General features: G+C 62.0%; 6 protein-coding genes across 6 annotated transcripts; all 6 read right to left on the bottom strand.

Moving 5' to 3' along the window:
- Positions 1–1,672: 1,672 nt before the first annotated feature.
- On the bottom strand, positions 1,673–3,034 carry LSCM1_06898 (uncharacterized protein; the record flags this gene model as incomplete). The annotated part of the gene is made up of 1 exon (XM_067324301.1): positions 1,673–3,034. The coding sequence occupies one exon, from the start codon at positions 3,032–3,034 to the stop codon at positions 1,673–1,675; it is 1,362 nt and encodes a 453-aa protein (XP_067179972.1).
- A 2,073-nt stretch (positions 3,035–5,107) lies between these two features.
- Positions 5,108–6,676, bottom strand: LSCM1_06897 (uncharacterized protein; the record flags this gene model as incomplete). Its single annotated transcript, XM_067324300.1, has 1 exon — positions 5,108–6,676. One exon carries the CDS (start codon positions 6,674–6,676, stop codon positions 5,108–5,110), a length of 1,569 nt encoding a protein of 522 aa, XP_067179971.1.
- A 1,212-nt stretch (positions 6,677–7,888) lies between these two features.
- LSCM1_06896 (uncharacterized protein) lies at positions 7,889–11,314 on the bottom strand (the record flags this gene model as incomplete). Its single annotated transcript, XM_067324299.1, has 1 exon — positions 7,889–11,314. The coding sequence occupies one exon, from the start codon at positions 11,312–11,314 to the stop codon at positions 7,889–7,891; it is 3,426 nt and encodes a 1,141-aa protein (XP_067179970.1).
- Positions 11,315–13,223: 1,909 nt separating this feature from the next.
- On the bottom strand, positions 13,224–13,913 carry LSCM1_06895 (uncharacterized protein; the record flags this gene model as incomplete). Its single annotated transcript, XM_067324298.1, has 1 exon — positions 13,224–13,913. The coding sequence occupies one exon, from the start codon at positions 13,911–13,913 to the stop codon at positions 13,224–13,226; it is 690 nt and encodes a 229-aa protein (XP_067179969.1).
- A 569-nt stretch (positions 13,914–14,482) lies between these two features.
- On the bottom strand, positions 14,483–15,442 carry LSCM1_06894 (uncharacterized protein; the record flags this gene model as incomplete). Its single annotated transcript, XM_067324297.1, has 1 exon — positions 14,483–15,442. One exon carries the CDS (start codon positions 15,440–15,442, stop codon positions 14,483–14,485), a length of 960 nt encoding a protein of 319 aa, XP_067179968.1.
- Positions 15,443–17,525: 2,083 nt separating this feature from the next.
- LSCM1_06893 (uncharacterized protein) lies at positions 17,526–18,488 on the bottom strand (the record flags this gene model as incomplete). Its single annotated transcript, XM_067324296.1, has 1 exon — positions 17,526–18,488. One exon carries the CDS (start codon positions 18,486–18,488, stop codon positions 17,526–17,528), a length of 963 nt encoding a protein of 320 aa, XP_067179967.1.
- Positions 18,489–19,471: the final 983 nt, after the last annotated feature.

Genomic DNA, 19,471 nt, shown 5'->3' with positions numbered 1-19,471 from the left:
TCGGGCGAAAATGCGTCTCGGCGGCGGGCAACGAGCCACTGGAGACTCTCGGCGCGCTTGCCAAGGCGCCGATCTGGCCAAGAAGCGTCTCCACCGCGTCATGAAGGGTGGGTGACCTTTCCACTCCAGCACCGCTGCGGAAACTGCGCCGCCGCATTCGCGTTGCGATTGCGGCACAGCGGGGAGGCCTCTGCCTTCCGCCGCTTCGCCCACCGCGCGCGAGGACTGGAGCAGGTTGCGCTCGTAAAGGAATAGATGGCGACGGTGTGAACTGCGGCGCCGCCGCATTGGCATGCTGCTGAGGGAGGCGAAGCGATGTGGGGAGCGGGGACAGCCGCACTACTTGGGGCGGGGAGAAGTCCACAGCGGCGTCGCTCATACCAGGTGAGCGATGGGTTGCACAAGAGGCGCTCGTACTGGGTACCTCGACGCCCCCGCCACGTTGCCCCAAACGGTAATGTGGTATCAACCGAGATGAGGGCGGCGGCGATTCCAGAAACGCCAGCCACGCGGATGCTGCCGTTGTTCCCCCCCTCCGGTGCCAAGATGCAGGCGCGTCGGCGCGAAATCACGGCCACACTGCCTTGATTGCTGGCGTTGGTCCTGATCACAAAGCGGCCGATTGCCGCGAAGGGGCTACGCGCCGCGCTGACGATGCCGCTGCAGCTGCTAAGCGACAGGCTTCAGCTGAAATCGCAGCTCTTGGATGGGGGCGTCACTGAGCGCTGCTTATGGCTGCTGTGGATGAGGCCGTCGTTCTCCGTCTCGGAGTCACGCGTGCCTGCTGTGCCGCTTTGATGGATACGTTGCTTCAGGACGCTGCTCCTGCGCGACACACTGCCTCTGTCATTTATGGATGACTGACCGGCTTCACCACCGCGGCACACCCTCGTCGTGCCGCTGAGGTCGCCGCCACACAAGTGGCGGTGAAGCCGCTGGGCCTGCTGAGTAGGCTTGGCCAGTGATTGGCATACAGCGGGCCCGGGGAGGGGGGGCGCTGCTGTGCGAGAGCAGACTCTCGCCTCTCTAAGCAATCGGCATCGTCTCCGGCCCCGTTGGTCACCCCTGCTGGCGGACCACCTACGCCCTCTCTCCCCGAAGGGCAACCAATGTAGGCCACTTGAGCACCTCCGCTCGAAAGCAGCGAGTCCGGGGTCGAATTCAAGTGGTGCGGCACGCTGTGCAGAGGATAGCACTGTGTTGCTCCCGTCCGCTTCGATTCATGTGGCAGCAAACTGCCGTGCGCGTGTGTGTGTCTGTGTGTGTGTGTGTGCGTTCCATCAGGGATGGGAGATGAGACATAGACAAAGAAAGAGTGGGCGCGCTTCTGAAAGCGTCACCGCTCCCCTCACTCACTGGTGACGGTGGTGCTGCTGCTGCTGCTGCCGCTGCTGAGACAGCAGTGGCGTATACGTCGCTGAAAGCATACACGCGCCGCTGCGAGAGGGTGGAAAGAGTTTCCCCTGCAGCAATTCGCACAGCACTGGCTCTACTCATGTTCCCCGTTCGCGGCACGCGCGGCGAGTGCGCGCGCGCCGATGAACCACTTAATCTTGACAAACGCAGGGGCGGATTCGAGGAGCGCTGCACCCAACAAGATCCAATTTGTCAGCCGCTTCACTCGAGGCACCGTCCGCACACCAGCACCCGAGAACACACCGCATCATACCCATTACGCCGTCATGCTGCGAAGCGCCATCAATGTCGCCTCCGCCGCGGCGCTCTCGGCGTCACGACGGTTGTTCCACCACCGTGGGGCCTTGAAGCGAGCGATACCACCTTTTTTATTGAGCAAGGGAAGTTCGACGGTTGCGAGATAGTAGCGCGGCCCTCGGCGGCTATCCTTCTTGCTGTTTTTGGCATTGTGGGCACCGACCAGGCCGAGCTGCTCCAGCGCCTCCGCCGGCAACTCCACTTCGACCCGCTCCTCTACGTGGAAGATGCAGCTCTTCGCGACGGGCGTGTACGGCCAGCGACTTTGGCACTCGCGCTCCAGCTCCTCCCGCAAGAACCGCATCTGCTGCATGCGCTTCTTCTCCTCCATCACCTGCTTGTCGGGGGCGGTGATGACGTTGCCGCTCGTGCCCTGATGCAGGCGAGCGTTGCCACCGCCGCGGCCAACGACTGCGCTATTACCACTGCCATTGCTAGCACCGGCGCCGGTGCCGTTAGTCGCCGCGCTCTCCGCCGCTGCGGATGCATGCGCGGCTAAGCTAAGGCAGAAGGGAGATGCGGCGTTGTTTTTCTTGAGATCGCGCTTCGCAAGCCCCGTGAGGCTCCCATCGTTGAGGTTGAACACCTTATTCTCTTCCAGCATCTCCTTCATGGCCACCCACGCGAAGCGTAGCTGGTCGAGCTGCAGGTATGTAAAGTGTCGCAGCTTGTCGCGCTCTTCGTAGTAGAGAAGAAACTGGTTGTGGCCAGGTAGCAGGGAGAAGTACGCTGTGCTGTTGGTGACAGTTGTCTTCGTCATTGCCCCCGCGGTGGCAGGGGCCGACGGCGCGTGCGAGGGCTGGTGCGTGGCACGATAGTCGCCCTCAACCTTGGAGCGCGTGATCACTTTAGGCCCCTTCGGCGTCGGCAGCGTGAAAGACTCAGTGAAGTAGTACAGGTTCGTGTGCTGGGGAATAATCTTGCTGCCCTCAACGAAGAACTTCTCGAAGACGGGAAGCAGCCTCAGTGCCGCGCGCACATCTTCGTACGGGATGGCGTCGACGTCGACCGACACGTCTGCAGCAGCGCCGCTAGTGGTCCTGCGGCCACTGGTTTCGGGAGCGGCAGAGGTGGCCTTACCTCTGTTCTGCCTGCTGGACTGCACAGCCGTCTTCGGCAGCCACTCGGCCAGCTCATAGACCGGCAGAAGCCAATGCAGCGCGCTGAATATGGAAACTTGCTGAAGGCTGGACGAGGTGGCCGTTCCCGCAGCGCCGGGCGAGTGGGGGCCGCCCTCCTCCAACTTCGAGAACGTGATCGGGTACGCCAACGGCACCTCTGGCGGAGGCGGGGCGGGCACAGCAGCTTCAGTCTCCGACATGAGCACTGGGGGAGATCGAGAAAGGCCAATATGCAGCTCTCTGCGCGCCCACACCAGGCAGCCAACAAGGGCGAAGATTAAGAAGGGGGGGATGGAGTGAGATGCGAAGGTGCGACGTGTATACCGACGCTTCAGGTAGGAGGTGAGAGCAGGGGTGGTGGGGAGGGTGAAGGGTGCGAAGAAGCTGGAGGAGGGGATAATGGGCGTGCGCGCTTGTAGGTACGGATAATGACAGTCGTGGAGAGGGCAGCATCGCCACGTCGACAGTACGCTGCGAAGAGAAAGAAGAGCATATTTGCCGATATGGCCTCCGAAGTGCGGCGAGTGGCTGAGCAGTGATGTCGGAGGGGGGACAGCCGGGGGTGGGTGGGTAAAAAGGGGCCCGGCAGAGAGAGTGTGTGTGTCTCTGCGTAAGGAGGACGACCGGCCTCCTTCGCTTCACCCCCCCTCTTTCCCCTCACCGGTCCACAGGAGGCGCGTCCCGCTTCCCTCGAGTTGAGATGCCGCCGCCATTTTTCACCCTTCATCGTTTGGAATCGCCAACGAAACAAAAAAACAAAAAGGGAACAGTTCGCCCACCTCACCGTCTGTCCGTCAGTACTCCAAAAAGGGTCAGACAGACAGACAGGCACTGATGGAGAGGGGGAGGGGGATGTGTGTGCGTGTCTGTGCGGCTCTGCTTCCCCGTTCCCCCCCCCGCCGTGCCTTGCCATGTCGCCAGCAGTCGATGCGGCCTGTCTTCGCTCGATTCCATCCTGCAAGTGTCTTTCCACGTAGGAGCACGCATGCGGACACGCAGACATACCGGAAGCCGCGCGCAGAGGCGCATCCATTCCCCCCTCTGCCTCTCCTCCAGCGATGCCGGCTTCGTGCATCAGCGACATGAGAAGCGTGCAACGAGCGAGGCGAGTACCGGGGGAGGCCCCTCTCCCTCATTTTCTTCACATGGACAGACGCATGACAGCGGCAGCAGCAATACACGAGTATACACATACACGCAGCGGTACCTGATTCAGGGCAACACGAGCCCTTCGCTCACACACCCTCCCGCCTCTCTGGCGCTGGACGGAATCGCACCACGCACGCTTCTCGCCGTTTCGGAGTGATCGAGAAACGTTCATGCGCCTTACATCAGATGAATGAGGGAGTTGGGACGATGAAGAGGGGATAAAGACGGCTCCTCCGACCTGTGCGCATACACACACACACACACGCACACACAAAAGCAAAACGGAAAGTAAAAAACAACACGAAGGCGATATGCACATCAAAGACAGACGGGCCGAAGCACAGATTCCGCTTCCCCTCCCCTGCCTCGTTGCCTCTCCGCTCGGCTGGGGCCGTGACACTCAACCTCTGCAGGAGAAGACATGAAAGAAGACACGCACAGATCACTCGAGTACGTCTTGGCCATGCACAGACAGACTCATTCCTCCCACCCCGATGGAGGCGCTGAAACACTTCCTCGCCACACACACACACACACACACGCAGGGCCCCAAGCGCCGCGTGGTGGCACGCAAGGGGCGGGTGAGAGAGACACACGCTGCAGTGATGCGCCGACTCCGCCATCGCAGCACGGTCTCTGCATCACTACTCGGCCCCGCCCATCCGCCCCGCCGGTCGCCATGTGGTGCGCACCTCTGTTGGGGAGGCTCCAGCTCTCTCTCCGCCACTCACCAGAGTAGAGGACCGCCTGAGATGCGTCCGAGTCACGTTGACACTTCGCCCATCATATGGATGGTGCAGGCCTCCTCGCTGTCGCGGGCCTCCCCGACGAAGAGCTGTCCACAACCTCACACACACAGCCGACACCCGTTGTGATGGGTGGTGATGGGAGCACAGACACGCGCACATCGGTGCACCGTAGCACAGCATCTTCACCATCCAGCTGAAGAAAAAAACCGATTCGCGCCCCATACAAACGCACACGGAGAAGCTCGGCCGAGTCACACGCCCCTTCATGAGCACCTTTGGCCAAAGGAAAGGGAGAGAGGCGAAGAGGACTGAGGGCAGCACCGATTTGCGTCCACCCCTCCATCCCCTCTGCCTTCGAACTGACGAGACGGGAAATCACTGCTGAATCCGCTTCGCCGTGCTCGACACCCTGCGGAGGAGTATACTCTCAGTCCTTCTGCAGAACGCTCGCCATTCCTCCTCGCTGACCGCCTCTTGCTCCGTGGCGTGGGAGAAGAGGAATTCGTCCGGCAGCAGCTGCGGAACGACGCGGGCGCGCAGACGCTGGCAGGCGGCTGCGTAATGTGGATTTCCTGCGAGGCTCTTCGGCGGGCTACCCCCGTAGAAGAGCGGCGCATCGACCACGGGCAGGCGGCCACCGTACCAAGAGGGAATAAAGTCCTCGTGGATGTACTCGGCCAGCGCGTCACGCAGCTCCAACCCCGTCTTTTCCAACTCGGTGGCAGCCGCCGGCACACTGTCGTCATCGCTCTCGTCTCTGCTGTTCGCTGTGTGGCTCGGCGGCGTGTCGTGTGTGTCGCTGCTAAGCTCCTCGAGAGTGGCCCTGTTTGTGGCGGATAGCAGAACGATTTTTTGCTGCGTCTGAGGGTCCAGCCACCCCCGGACGAGCTTGAAGAGCATGCTGAAGATGAATCCACCGTTGATGATGATCATGCGGTTCATATTCTCTGGATAGAAGCTCTGGCCCATCAGAGAGAGGAGGCGGAAGAGCTTGAAGGCCTTCTTGTACTTGCTAGAGGTGATGTGCGACACCTTCACGCGTCCGACGTCGATGAGGCAGGTGACGCCGCCGCCGTTGTCCATGAACGTGTCTGGTGACGTTGGCTCCGCCCCGGTCTGCACGTGCAGGCCTTCCCGGATGATGTACTGCTGGTTGTAGTTCAGCAGACGCGCGAGACGGCGCCCCTTTTCGAGCTCTCGCAGGTACACTCGCTGCAGCAGGTTGCTGTGAGGCGGCGTGACAGCGTAGAAGTCAGGATGGCGGCAGTCGTACTGACCTTCGACGTGGGGCCACCGTCTCTCGAGCATCGCCAGTTCCTTCGGGTTCGGCCGCTGGTACAGGAGTACATGACCGCGCTTGTCCACCCCACAGTTCCACGCCGCCCAGCCAGCTTGCAGCAGCGGGCGCGTGGGTTTGACCTTCGCTGCGGAGGCAGTGCCCGCCTTCGCCATCTCTGCCATCACCTGCTGAATCAGCTCCTCGCCATCGAGGCCATTGAAGACCGCCTCCACCTCTCGGTCCCACAAGATTGCATTCAGGTTGTATTTTTCGCGGAAGCCGATGTAGTGCAGGATGTCGCTCGTGGCGAGGCTCACGTCCATGCGCCGGGCAATAAGGAAGCGGTAGATGAGGTCGCAGTCGGATATCTTGTGGATGTCGGGGATGGGTAGGATCTGCTTCAGCTGCCGCGGGTCACGAATGGTCAAGTTCTCCGGGTACATCGGCGCGGCAGCGCTGCCCTTAGACCTCTCTTCACCCGCAGGGCTCGGCTGGAGGGGACGCGCGCCCTTTGCATCGATGTCCTGCTGATAGCGGAGAAGCTGCTCGAACAACTTGCGGTTCGCCGCCTTGTGCTCCGCCTTGATGTGCTCGAGCACACAGCAGTGCGTCTGGCGCGCAAGGTCCTTCTCGTACTGCTCCCGACATGCGTCCAGCGGAGACATGCCAACAGACGCTTGCAATGGGGGCGAAGGGGGTGATGGGTTTCGGGTAGGAGTGGGATAGACGGTGGCCACTTCAACGCGCAGGAACACACAGGGAAGGCTAGGCCGGTGGGTACGCGTCGGCTTATGGGTGTGGCGTGCCGAGAGGGTGGAAAGAAGTGCAAGGGATCGGGCGCCCGGTAAAGAAGCGGTAAAGGGGAAGAGAGTAAAAGTGCGGCCAGGTGATGTGAGGATAAAGGGAGAGGGGGGGAAGGGGGAGAGAGGCCGCCCGAGAAAAAATATTAATACGATGAGGGCTCTTTCATAAGGCTTGCGGGACGTGCACGTTTGTGCGTGTGTGCGCGCGTGTGCGTGGGCGGGTGAGTAGACGATGAGGTCCGAACGAGACGAGGAGGCGAGCGGGATAAGCTATGGGTGAGGGGGAGCTTGGTGGAACAGGGATGCGCAAAGAGGAGGGAGGAGGGAGAGGAGAGCGCAAGCGTGTCATCGATAACTGGAGAGCCCTTCTGCCCTGCTAGAATGGGCACGGAGGGGGAGGGTGAGCGGAAGGCATTGGGGACACACAGATCGTGCAGAGTTACCAGCAGCGCGACAGAGGGCGTACGTTTTCGCCCGTATGGGCGAATCATACCTTAGCCTTCCACCAGGGCGCTCCGTAGGGGGGGGATCGGGACTCCCACAAAGGCGTCTGGGCGGTCCGATTATCGGGCGAGGGGGTCTGTCGGACGTGCGAAGAAAAAAAAGACAGCAAGAGGGCTCATGTGGCAACAGAGGAGGCTGAGGAGCTGCCCAGTGATGTGCTCGAAGGGCGAGTGGGGGTGGAGCAAGCGAAGGCGAAAGAGAAATGCACGGTCCATGCTCGCACAAGGACAGAAACAGCGTCACCTCCTCCTGCCGCCCCCCTCCTCCCCCTCTGCGTGACTCTCTCTCAGGGTGGGGAAGAGGGGAGGGCAAAGGGAAGGGGGAGGGGCAACAAGGCCAAATCCCACTGATATACCCGCGCACACGAACGTCGATGCACGCCTCCTGGCAGTGTTTTCTCGCCACCCTTCCTCCCGCCCTGTTACAAACGCAATCAGCATTGCCGTTGATGAGCACGCAAGCGAACGGTGTTTCACGGTCGCGCCAGCCACGCGCATCAGTCAGCGCATACACAAGCACACAATCTGTCACCCTCCCCTCCCCACCGCCGCTGCTGTCTGTCCGCCCTCATCAAAGGCTTTCGCCGCCCATCAGAGAAAAGACATCACTGTCACCGTAGCCTTCGCCGCCCAGGATGAGGAGGTAGGCCATCACGATCACGGAGCAAGCCATCACCATCGGCGTCACCACCATCTGCATCACGTTCACGTTTTCGGGTGTAAAGACCGTGTCCTTGAGGAGGCTCATGAGACCCATGAGCCCGCTCATGGCAGGCGGACCGTGCTGCTGGAGAAGGTTGGCCGCCGTCACCGCCGCCTGCTGCACCACAACCTTCGCTTGGCCCCCGGCCACCATCGACTGCTCGGCAATTCGGATGAGTCGCTCTCGGCGGCGATTCGGCGAGTTGCCACTGGTGCCGCTGCTGTTGCTCACGGTGAAGCTGCTGGTGCCTCCAGAGGGACCGTTGCGGGGGCGATATACCAGCATCTGTGGCGGGGCAGAGGAGATGTCGCGCCTGTAAAATGACGTGTTGCCTTCGTTGTCGACGTCGGACTTGACGTTGCCGCCGCTACCATAGAAGGACTGAATGAACTGCGACACGAAGCTGCCCGACGGTGCGTTGGACGAGGAAGGTCCATCTTCGACTGCACCGGAGGGCCCATCCTGTGGGAGCACCGTTTGGCCACTGTTGCTGCTAGTTTCGCCAGGGCGGCCCCCTGGCGTCTCGACCTCCGAGGCGCGCGTGGGGGTGTTGGTGCTTGGGGCGTTTCCGCGAGCAGCGCTAGAGAGTTGCGACGTGTTACTGACGCTCAGTTGCGCCGCGCCGCGGGAGGCAGAGGCAATACCGCTCGCCACAGCGCTGGCACTGCTCTGGTTGTTGCTATCCGGGGAGGCTATGTCCCCGTTTGAGGGGAAGGACGGCAGCCTTGGTCGCGACTGCAGCGGCGAATCGGAGCGGCCGCGCTGCATCTGGTAGTACATGCCATTAAAGGACGACCAGCGGGACCCAAGAAGGCCTGTCGCCGCCATCTCCGCCGAGGCCGGGTCAAGTGTCTCGGTTCGACCGACCTTGGAGCTGCCAGAGGCGAGGAAGCTCTGCTTTAAGTCCGCCATCGGCCCGAGGTATTCGCTCGTGAAGGGCACCATGACGGTTACACCGTCTCCAATCGAGTTGCGCGAAGAGGTTGATGGCCCTGTAGTCGGGTCCTCCAGGAGAGCGAGGCCACATCCAGACTTGAGGTACGGGCGCTCGTGGCCCGCCTCGGCGCGGCGGGCCTCACTCGTGGGCGTGATGCTGCCGCGGTACTCCCCCAGCTCGGATGAGTTCTCCATCGTGCACTCTTGGGGAGAGATGATGGCATTGTAAGAGCGCTGAACCCCAGGCTGCTGCCGTGGCGACGGCACATTAGCAGCGCCGCTGCCGTAAGGCGGCTCAGACACCCTGCTCGACACGCCGCGCATCTCCGACGACCCTGGAGAGGGGAGCGGCTGGACGGCGGCGCTCGCATTGGCCCAGCGCACATCGCCGGCGATCGGCTTTGCCGGCGGCTGCACTGCGGAGTGTGGTTGAGCCCGAAGCGGGAGCACCACGGTTCCGGCACCGTGGCGCGCTTCCTTGAACATTTTGCGCGCCTTCTTGCTGACCTGATTGCGCCGGGTCGAGGCGAAGGGCGGCGGCAGCTCGACGGCGGACTTCTCGGAACGGTCGCCGGTGTTGTCGCTGTTATTGGTGCCGCTGCCGCCGATGCCCCTTTGCAAGAGGGCCGGTCGCGCGACATTTTGGGGCGAGATGTCGCCGTAGTAATACTGCAAAGCGGCGGCGGTGATGGGCGACGGTGTCATCGCGTCCATGACGGCGCTGCGGCCGCCGCCGTCGGCGCGCCACCGGACAAGCTCCCCGAGTGTGGGAGGCAACACACGCCGAGCGCCGAGCGGCCGAGAAGGTGACTGGACTGAGTGATCGAGTGTTTGCAGCCACCCTCGCTCACGCCTCCGCTCCAGATCAACCACAAAGCGCACGAGCCTCTCAATCCACAGGCAGTACGCGTGCTGCTCCTTCAGCAGCCACTTGCGCGCCTGGTCGACGCACTTGTTTTCGTCCCCAAGCGGCGCGTAGTACAGAAAGAAGGTGGGGCGTTGCGACGCCGACACAGGGGGCAACCCGCCAACGTAGCCACGCGTATTCAGCTTTCGGAGGCCCTCTCTACTGGCACGCCTGGAAAGAGGGGCGCTCGCTGTGGCAGAGTCGATGGCCGTGGACATGGCGAAGTCTCTGCTGCTGAGTCTCGAGTTGAATGCCGCGCTGCCCGACGGCGCCAGGTCAAGGGCACTGGGCACGGAGGTAGCGGTCAGGCGTGTGGCATCCAACGATCCATGAGTGGTCGTGCTCTCCCGCACAATGCTCAACGGCTGCCGTGTAAGGGAGTGCACATCGCTGTCCTCTACGTCGCTCATGCCCCCCTCGTCGCCCGGGTTCCCCGGAAGGGTCCGCTGACGTGTCGCGCGCATCACCGTACTCCGCTCAGCGGAGACGGCTTTTTCGCCGCGGTCGTCGCGAGAGGTCTCGGCGTCTTTGCTAACTGCTTGAGGGAGGGGGGAGGCCGGCTTGTCAGTGAGAACGGATTCACACCAGTCCGGCTGGAAAACGGCTGTTCCCACGCGTGCCCTCGCGCCGAAGGAGGGGTGCGCATCATCACCACTGACGCTCGTTTGCGCCGTCGCCGGCTGCTGGTAGCTGCTGGTGGTCTTGCTGTCGTTGCTGGAAGGCGTGGTCGGGCCGCGGCCAGGGAGGGAAAGCCACTGGTCTTGTGCCGCCGCGCTTCCCCGACGTGACGAAGCCGCGGATGCCATCTGCGCGTTTTTCTGGGCTGGAGGCCCCATGAACTGCTTCAGCACGGACGGGGCGTCCACCTCCAACAAGAAGGTGCGCCGCTCCCCGGGGAGCAAGACGCAGTCCGCCAACTCTTCGCGCACCAGCAGCGGCCGATCATCGCCAACGCCGCCGCCAGTACCCTTATCCAATGCCGACGAGGCCGACTCCTTGACCGGGGCAAATCCACAGTCCCTCCACGACTGCCGCGACACGTCTGCGATGACGGGGTCAATCACCTCGAGGCCCCACAGCGATGACAGACCGCGCTGATGATTGCTCTTGTTACCACGGCTGCCACCACCTCCGGCGCTCGCGGTGTTGCCCGGAGGCGGCGCGGGTAGGGGCGAGGCCGCTGACGCGGAGGGGAGCAGCTGCTTGCTTGACTGCCCGCGGTAGTAGAAGAGGTGCGGTTGCGATGAGCGAAGTGATACGATCAGCGAACATGGCTCATCGCGGTCGGGCACGCGAAAGGAAGAGTCGCCCGGCTTGCTGCTGGGGCGCTGCTGCGGCTGTTCTGGCGGCTCCTGCGTCGGTGGGAGCTGCGGGCGCCCGCTGATATTTGTTACGTCGATTTGGACCTTGCCATCCGCCGTCAGAAACTGTGTGACGCGAAGGAGCGACATGACGCACAACGAGAGGGAGGGGAGGGGAGAGAGAGGGACGACACAGATACACGAAGACACTCCACTAGTATATATATATATCTGCCTGCTTGTATCGAGCGGGAGGGAGGTGAGAGGGAAGAGGGAAGAGGGGGGGGTACAACTTCAAGAGTGCGGCGGGAATAGGCGAGAAGAAAGCGAAGTGCGCCCTTCAACCAGCAAAGCAGCAGCATGAACAGGGGAGTGTCGAGGCGCAGCGACAAACGTCAGCGCAGCACAACGCCGGTGAAAAGGAGAAGAGAGCGCGTGCAAACGTTGTCGTGTAATAGAAAGCGGTGGGTGGTGGTGAGTGGAGGGGCGCTGAGGCGGGAGGGGGGATGCGTGCGTGCGTGAACGAAGGAGGAGGGGGGGCGAGGGTCACGTTCAACCCAGACGCGCACACGAAATGGACTTCAAGAGGAAGCGCGAAGGGAATGGCGAAGGCGCACCGACCAGCACACCCCCTCCCCTCCCCTCGATAAGGAGTCGGGTGGGTGTGCAGAAAGGGGTGGGGGATGGGGAGGCGCGCACACACACACACACACACAAAGGGCGTCAGAAAGGGCGGGCTGGGAGAGGAAGCGGTCACAGATCGGGATGCGCTGTATACGTCGAGCGTAGACTACCCTCCCTGCCTGCCAAACGTGTGCGGGGGGTGTGGGAAGAGGGAGGGAAGGGGGGGAAGAGCTGCACCGCACCTCACAACGAAAACCAAAGCAGCACACTCACACTGACACGAGCGAGGAAAGAGGCGTATGTGTGTGTGGGAGGGGAGGGGGCGAGGCGGGGGTCACACACCAAACAAATAACGGGAGAAAAATATATTCGGAAGAAGAGAGGCGAACGCCGTCGTATATCATCGTGCACACATATGCCGGAGCGTGCAGAGCCTTGTGGCGGTGACAGCGGCAACGACAGCACCCTCCTCGTCCTCCGTCGCTCCTTCCCGGACACGCGCGGGCGAAGACAGCGAGTTATGAAGAGAAAGAGTGAGGGCCGGTTTGTGGGTGTGGGTGAGGAGCGTGTAGCCGTGCGAAGGGGGGAGAGCAGCGGCGCCTACGTGCGTGCTGGTGGCGTAATGCGCGTGCTCGCTTGACGAGATCGACGCGGCCCACGAGTAGCTGTGCTTATGAGCAGCGGAACAAGGAGAAGAGGGGGTGGGGAGGAAAGCGGAGGCAGTAGAGCGTGCGCTGCAGAAGAGAAGAGGCGCAGACGCATGCACACAGACCATTTTCTCGGGGCCGTCCCCCTTTGTGTTGCACACGTCACACGAGAGCTATGCGACCCCCAGAGGAGGGCCCGCACTGCACGACGTTTGCCTATGCCACGCGCCACCTCCAAGGAGGTGCGTGTGTGTGTGTATGTGTATGCTCATGGCGCTGGCCGTACAAGGCGCCCTCAAACACACGCATACATCAATACACGTGCGAGCGTCTCGGAGAGGGTATGAGGCGGGAAAGGAGGGCCCGAGTGTTTGCAGAAGCGCATACACCCGCCTGGACAGTGTGTGTATGTGTGTTGGATGCGCTAATGGGACATCGCGGACGAAGCAGTGATACATATATGTACAGGCACCGAGCTGCACACTTCCCGAGTGTAAGAGAGAGAGGAGGAGCGGCTCATGCAGGATTCAAGAGCGACAGGGGGACTGCAGCGAGGGGAAAGGGGGCAGTGGAGCGGGTGGCTAGGGGGAGGGGTGCTTACGTGGAGACGAGCGCTGTGGCACGGCGACTCAACTGGGGGGGAAACGGCCCCGTACACCCACACATCGACAGTTCGGCAGATCGCTCGCGACACGGTGAGGGACAGTGGGGCGACGCCTCACGAGTGTCCTCGACTGGGAAGTGGCTTGCGTGGCGCACGCCGCTACCTGCGACGCCTATTTGAATACCTAGTCGTAGCCGAGCAGCAGCGCATGCTCGTCGTCCTCAGGTTTGCGATAGGCACCGATCTGGCGATGGCGCGCCGGGTGGTGCACCGCATGTGGCGCCGCGGACAGCGACGTCGACGCCTCCGCCGGAGCGCAAGTGGCCCAGCCCACAGCCTGCGCGGCGGTGGCCGGCCCATTCGGGTAGCGCTCCTGCAACGTATGGTGGCTGCAGCGAGCCTGAAGGTATTCGTGCGTGGTGGAGCGCGCTGTGCGAGAAAATGCGCTGCCGCTTGGGTCGACGGGGCCTTTCCAAGTCCCCGTAGGCGCAATCGCAGCAGTGCTCAGCTGGGGAGACGAGGATGGTGCCACCGCTGCGGCCGAGTCCCTCAAGGACGACGGAGGCGGTCTTTTATACAGAATGCTGTACAGCTCCGGGTTCTTGTCGGGGTGTACATAGGCTTCGTGCCGCGCCACGTCCCGGGCGCGCGTCCGCTGCACCGCTTGGGTGACCCTTTCTTGGCTGCGCTTTGTGTCGTGTGTGGCACCCCACATCTCGCGAATCTGCTCCTCCCGACGCACCTGATCGACCCAGCAGAGCGAGGAGGCGTGGGAGCTCTTCATGCCCATGGCAATCGTTTTAGCCGGCGCGCGCGAGCGCGCATACAACTCCGGGTCGATGGAGTACACGAAATCCTTTTTCTTCGACGGCATTGGCGGTCTGGGGTGTGTGGGGGGGGCAGGAGGAATGGAGGCGCCGGAGACGGAGAGGTAGCACCATGAAGGCGCTGCCGGCTGTTTCGCTGTGTGAGGTTTGCTCGCGGGAAGGCCGGCGATGGCGCTGATGAGGGCCTTGAGGCTGGAGCGGGGGCCAGCAGGAAGCGGGGGTGACACGGACGGGAAAGGGAAAAGATAGCTGATCCAATAGGCAAGCAGAAACGCATCCACTCCGCTCACAGGCGCCAGCCACGACACAGCGCGAGAGGAGGCCAGGGAGAGGGGGAAAGCGCGGCGCCGTCACCAGCGCGGGTGAGACCCCCACGCACGTTCACGGGAGCATATACTGAGGAAAATTTCGTACGGTGGATGGTGGCATGATGGGTGACTACAATAGAGTCCGTTGCGAACACACACACACACAAAGGCAACGAAAGGGCGGGTTGTGCCACAGCTCCTGCCGAGCAAACTTATCGCAGTCCCCCTTTTCGCCTCCGCCACAACCGCCCATTTTTCAATCCGTGCGAACGTGGGAAGGCTACCCTGAGCGGCAGGGACTTCTCATCTTACTGGCGCTTCCACTCTCTCGACTCACCTTTTTCTGGCACCTGCACTTTCACCTGGTGTCCAAGCACATCCTCTCGGAGTGGTGCCCAGCCAGAGTAGCTCATTACCTGGTAGCGCAGCACGACCTCCACCGTGTTGCCGCCGAGGGAGGTGTCATCAAAGGCGTCCACAAAGTACTTGAACGAGTTGTTCAACACGAGCCGCTTGTCGATGTGGTCAATGTACACGGAGGGGTGATCGTGCTCGGCATGGCGCAGCGTTTGCTCGAAGGAGGCAAGCTGCTGCCTCTCCGCGTCTGTCAACAGTGCCGTCGCCGCCCCGGCTGCTCTGTTGTTGCCACTTCCCACCAGCGCGGCGCTCCGCTCTTGGCGACGCAGCTCTGCCAGCCGTGCCAGCTGCGCTGGAAGCGACGCCGAGCGTATAATCGCATCAAGGAGGATAACTTCGTTTTCCACCGCCGACGGCGACGAGAAGCGTGCGACGAAGGAGGCGTAGATGGCCTTTGTGTTCCAGTCCCAGCAGGGCGAAAAGTCTACGGAGCCGGACAGATACAGCACGATGCGATCGGTAGTGCGGATGCCGAGTTGGACGCCGTCCGGCAGGCGCTGGCGCTGCCACTCCTTGCGGCTTCGATCTTCCGCAGTGTCCTCCGGGCGATCCTCCACGTCCACCAGCACAATGTTGGAGGGCAGCTGCTGTACCGCGGCCTCATCCCCATCGTTGCTGTTGCGGGGGAGGTAGTAGAGGCCCGTGCCAGGGGACTTCGCCGACAGCAAAGTCGGGCTGCGCACGCGGTACAGCGGCGAGGAGCTCGACACCCGCACGTCTGACACGACTGGCCTCGGGCGCAGCAGCAGGTCTCTCAAAATCGTTGAGGCGGCCGTGAGGAGTGCGGCGAGGAGAAGCGCCGAGATGGCGGATGCACAAATATCGCAGAGACGCTGACGAATTGAATGCATCGTCGCACACACAGACAGTCAGTTTCTCTCTTCTCTCGGTGCATGCAGACTCCCTCAGCTTTGCTGCGGCGTACGTCGTCGCCTTTATCTCTCTCTGTCTCTCTCGACAGGAACGCGCGCTCGTCCGTAAGGGCCCTTCACCCTTCTCCCTCTTAAAAGCACAAAGGGGAGGGTGGGACGAGGATGGATGCTGAGGCCAGAGGTACAGAGCACAGGCCGAGGCGAGCACGGAATGCGAAGGCACACACACACACACACACAAGCGCACAATCAACTGCAGATGCGTTTTCCCTCTGGTGACTGTTACTGTTGAGGAAAGACCCACCTCCCGAACACACACCGACACACAGACAGAGAGAGGGAGCAAAGAGGGAGGGATGGTGACGAGTAAGGTGTCTCTCCGCGTGTATGACCTGCCGGCTGACGCGCGTGTTTGGCTGCGGGGCATGGGGGAAGAGAGGGTTGGGGGAAGGGAGGGAGGGAAAGAGGCAGAGGAGACGCTCTGAGGAGGGCTGGAGGAAGAGAGTCGAGTGGTGTGCGCGTGTCCGGTGGCGGGGGGGCAGGGGTGTGCGCTGAGCATCTCTCTCTCCTGCTTGAGCGGCCAGCGAGTTCGTGCCTCTGCGACCCCTTTCCCCTTCCCTGTTGCGCCGCAAAGCGCAGAGCAAGCAGGGACGCCCGACTCGTTCCCGCTGCCTCCTTCCCTCTGCTCCCAAACGATGGTGTGCGCGCACTGTCTTAGAGGGACCACGAGTGCGCCCCTCCCCACCCACCCAAAGAAAAAAGGTACCGAGTGACAGAACGCAGCAGCATATCTGCAGCGCTAGGCAAGCCGCGACCTCTGCGCAGTCAACTCTTTCATTCAGCTTTTCATTGCCAGACAGAGACGGAGACAAGGCAACCAGCGGCGGCTCGGCAAAATGTGAGCACGAGGATTGGTGCCATGATGGTGTGCTACATGAAGAGAGACGAGTCTCATTGCCGTGCGGGCGGGGAGGAGGCAGTACCGGCGATGTGCCCTCGAGAAGGCAGACGCAGGTGCCACTCTGTCCCTGTTAAGTGAGTGCTGTTCCCCCTCCCCCCTCCCTCCCGCTCCCTCTGCCCCTTTACAACACCGATGCCGCACGCGGCGTCGCCGAGATGCTATGTGGCAAAGGCCTTTGCGTAAAATAACGCAAGTCAGTCAGCGGAAGAGTAGGAGACGTGCGGAACGCAAGCGGACGGCCGCAACGACGGTAGTGTGGTGCTCGGCCACAGAGAGCCCCAGAGCTTCGGCAGCATAAAGGTGCGGCTACTGTTGCTACCGCCCGGCTTCCGCCATGCCACAGCCGCACAAATGTGCTTCCGCGCAGCCGCACAAAAAGAGTCGTATCCATTTGGAAACGGAAGACAACAGACGCGCCCTCCTCCGCTTCATTTCCACTCTGAGCCCCCCTCCTCCGATGGAGGCGCTGAAACACTTCCTCGCCACACACACACACACACACACGCAGGGCCCCAAGCGCCGCGTGGTGGCACGCAAGGGGCGGGTGAGAGAGACACACGCTGCAGTGATGCGCCGACTCCGCCATCGCAGCACGGTCTCTGCATCACTACTCGGCCCCGCCCATCCGCCCCGCCGGTCGCCATGTGGTGCGCACCTCTGTTGGGGAGGCTCCAGCTCTCTCTCCGCCACTCACCAGAGTAGAGGACCGCCTGAGATGCGTCCGAGTCACGTTGACACTTCGCCCATCATATAGATGGTGCAGGCCTCCTCGCTGTCGCGGGCCTCCCCGACGAAGAGCTGTCCACAACCTCACACACACAGCCGACACCCGTTGTGATGAACTTCTCATGTACTATTCCTTGTAGGTGCTTGAACCTGTGACCACCAGAGGCGGTTCGGCGTTGACAGGGGTGGGGGTGGGGAACAGGGGCTTCCCCCTCCCCCCATCCGCCTCCGCAGGCACACGTGGCGGTGGACCCCGTGAGATCCCACGTGCAGGGAGAGATGCGGTGACATCCTCCCCTCCTCTCCGCGAGTCGGGTATAGAAAAAAGGGGGCGACAGAAACAAAAGAAGGGTGGAGGAGTGGTAGATGCCCCCACTACACACACAGGTACATGGCCATGAGCGACAGCAGCGCTACTGTGAGCAGCTGAGCCACCGACGCTGCCAGCGATGAGGAGATGCTGCCGTTCGACTCAAGGTGAAAAAGACACTCGCTGCTGATGTATGTAAAGGCGCGCTTCTCACCAGGTGCTGCAGCGCTGCGATTGCCGTGGCTGCTGCTCGGGCCGTCTTCAATACGCCCATTACAGCAGATGTTGGTGGCTGCACGCACATCCAAGGAGCAGTGGTACTCGCCTGTGCGAGGCAGGTCCAGTACGTCCAGACCGCACGCTACCTTGCCGACGTTCGGGAGCTTGGCGCCCGTGCTGTCCAGGGGGCCGGCCGCGTACTGGCAGCACATGCGCGGCGCGTTTTCATTAAGATACGCATCCGTGTACCAGTTGAGGATGGGATTCTGGCAGAAGGCGCGGATGATCGGCGCGAACATCGTCACCACCGTGCACGCCGTCGAGGTTTCGGCGTCGCACCTCGCTACCAGCAGCGAGGCCGTTCTGTGCATCGGCTCTCTTAGGCCTGCGCCGTCGAGTGGCGTCACGGCAGGGGCCTCCGTCGTGGACGCCGCTTCCTGGCAGCACACGAGTGACGCACCGCCGTCCTGCGTCTCGGGGTGACAAGAGCTCGTATCGGCGCACGCCGACGCGGTGTCGCACGAAAACGCAGTGACGTCGAGGCAAGTGCTAGGGCCCGTCACATCGGCTCTCCTGCAGCAGCGCTTGCGCTGAAAGCAGAGGCCGTGAAGGGGGCAATCGATGGCTGTCTGCAGGTAAGGGAAGTTGTCGGCATGGGCGGAACACTCCGACGAAGCATGCGCGGCAATCTGGTACGACACATCCACGGCGCTTGTTGGGGCCGACACCGTGAGGAGTGCAAGGGTGACCAGCAGGAATGGCGCGGGTCGCATTGGAGCCGGCAGCAAGGTTGAAAGGGAGGAGGTCATCGCGATTGGTCGAGACCTCAGTGTGTCGGTCGACGACACTGCCTTTGATATGCGCGCAGCGGGGCGGTGACGACGAGCGCAGAGAAGTGGTGGGCGAGCAGAAAAAAAAGAAATTACGTGGCCGCAACAAAGACTCTTGGAAGAAGAAGGGCGTCGGTCCTCTCGCGCCCTTGCGTGTGGAGCGAGGACAAGACGATGTGTGCGTAAGACGCCTGTATGTGTGTGTGTAAGGCAAATCAGGGGGAGGGGGAACGACGAATATGCGAAGGCGTCCTGCCGAAATAGAAGCAGAGACAAAGACACACCCACAAATATACAGACACGTAGGGTGCGAACGGGGTCAAAGAGAGATATGATGATGATGACGGCGATGCCCACGAGCACCAAAAGGGACGCGTGAGAGAGGAGGGTGTGTCCGTCACGCCCCTCAGAAGACGGAGCGCAAGACAATGAGCGAACAGCAACACGGTATAGGAGAGCGGACGATGAGGGGAGGGAGGAGGAGAGGGAGAGGGACGAGGCGATCTAAAAAGAAGACACGTACCAGAAAGTGTGTGTGAGGGAGAGAGTAAAAAAAGGGAAGCACGTGCTTGTGTGGACAAGGCGAGCGTGCGGGCGCGATAGACCGAGATCGGGTGGTAAAAAGGGGTGCGTGGGAGGGAGGGGGAGGGGGGAGGGGAAACATATGCAGAGGGTCACACAAAGACAGAGAGTTTTCGTTGAGATTCCAGGGCAGAGGGGAGGGGACAAGCAATGACGAAGAGAATAGGAGCAGTCGAAAACAAAACCAAAAGGGCGTACGACAGAGGAGATAAAAATATTCAGGTGCTCACCCCAGCACACCCGCAGATGTGCCTGCGCGCCAACAGAGGAGGGTGGGAGGGGGACCAGAGAGAGAGCGAGCGAGAGGGCGTTGAATGACACAGACGACGTGAGGCGGTGTAGGTGATGCCAAAGCCTGTCAACGCATGCTCAGGAGGCTA

Source organism: Leishmania martiniquensis, chromosome 15 (genome assembly GCF_017916325.1).
Source record: "Leishmania martiniquensis isolate LSCM1 chromosome 15, whole genome shotgun sequence".
NCBI lineage: Eukaryota > Euglenozoa > Kinetoplastea > Trypanosomatida > Trypanosomatidae > Leishmania > Leishmania martiniquensis.
The sequence above is the reverse complement of the archived record's forward strand: the minus strand, read 5'-3'. Positions and strand labels throughout refer to the sequence as shown.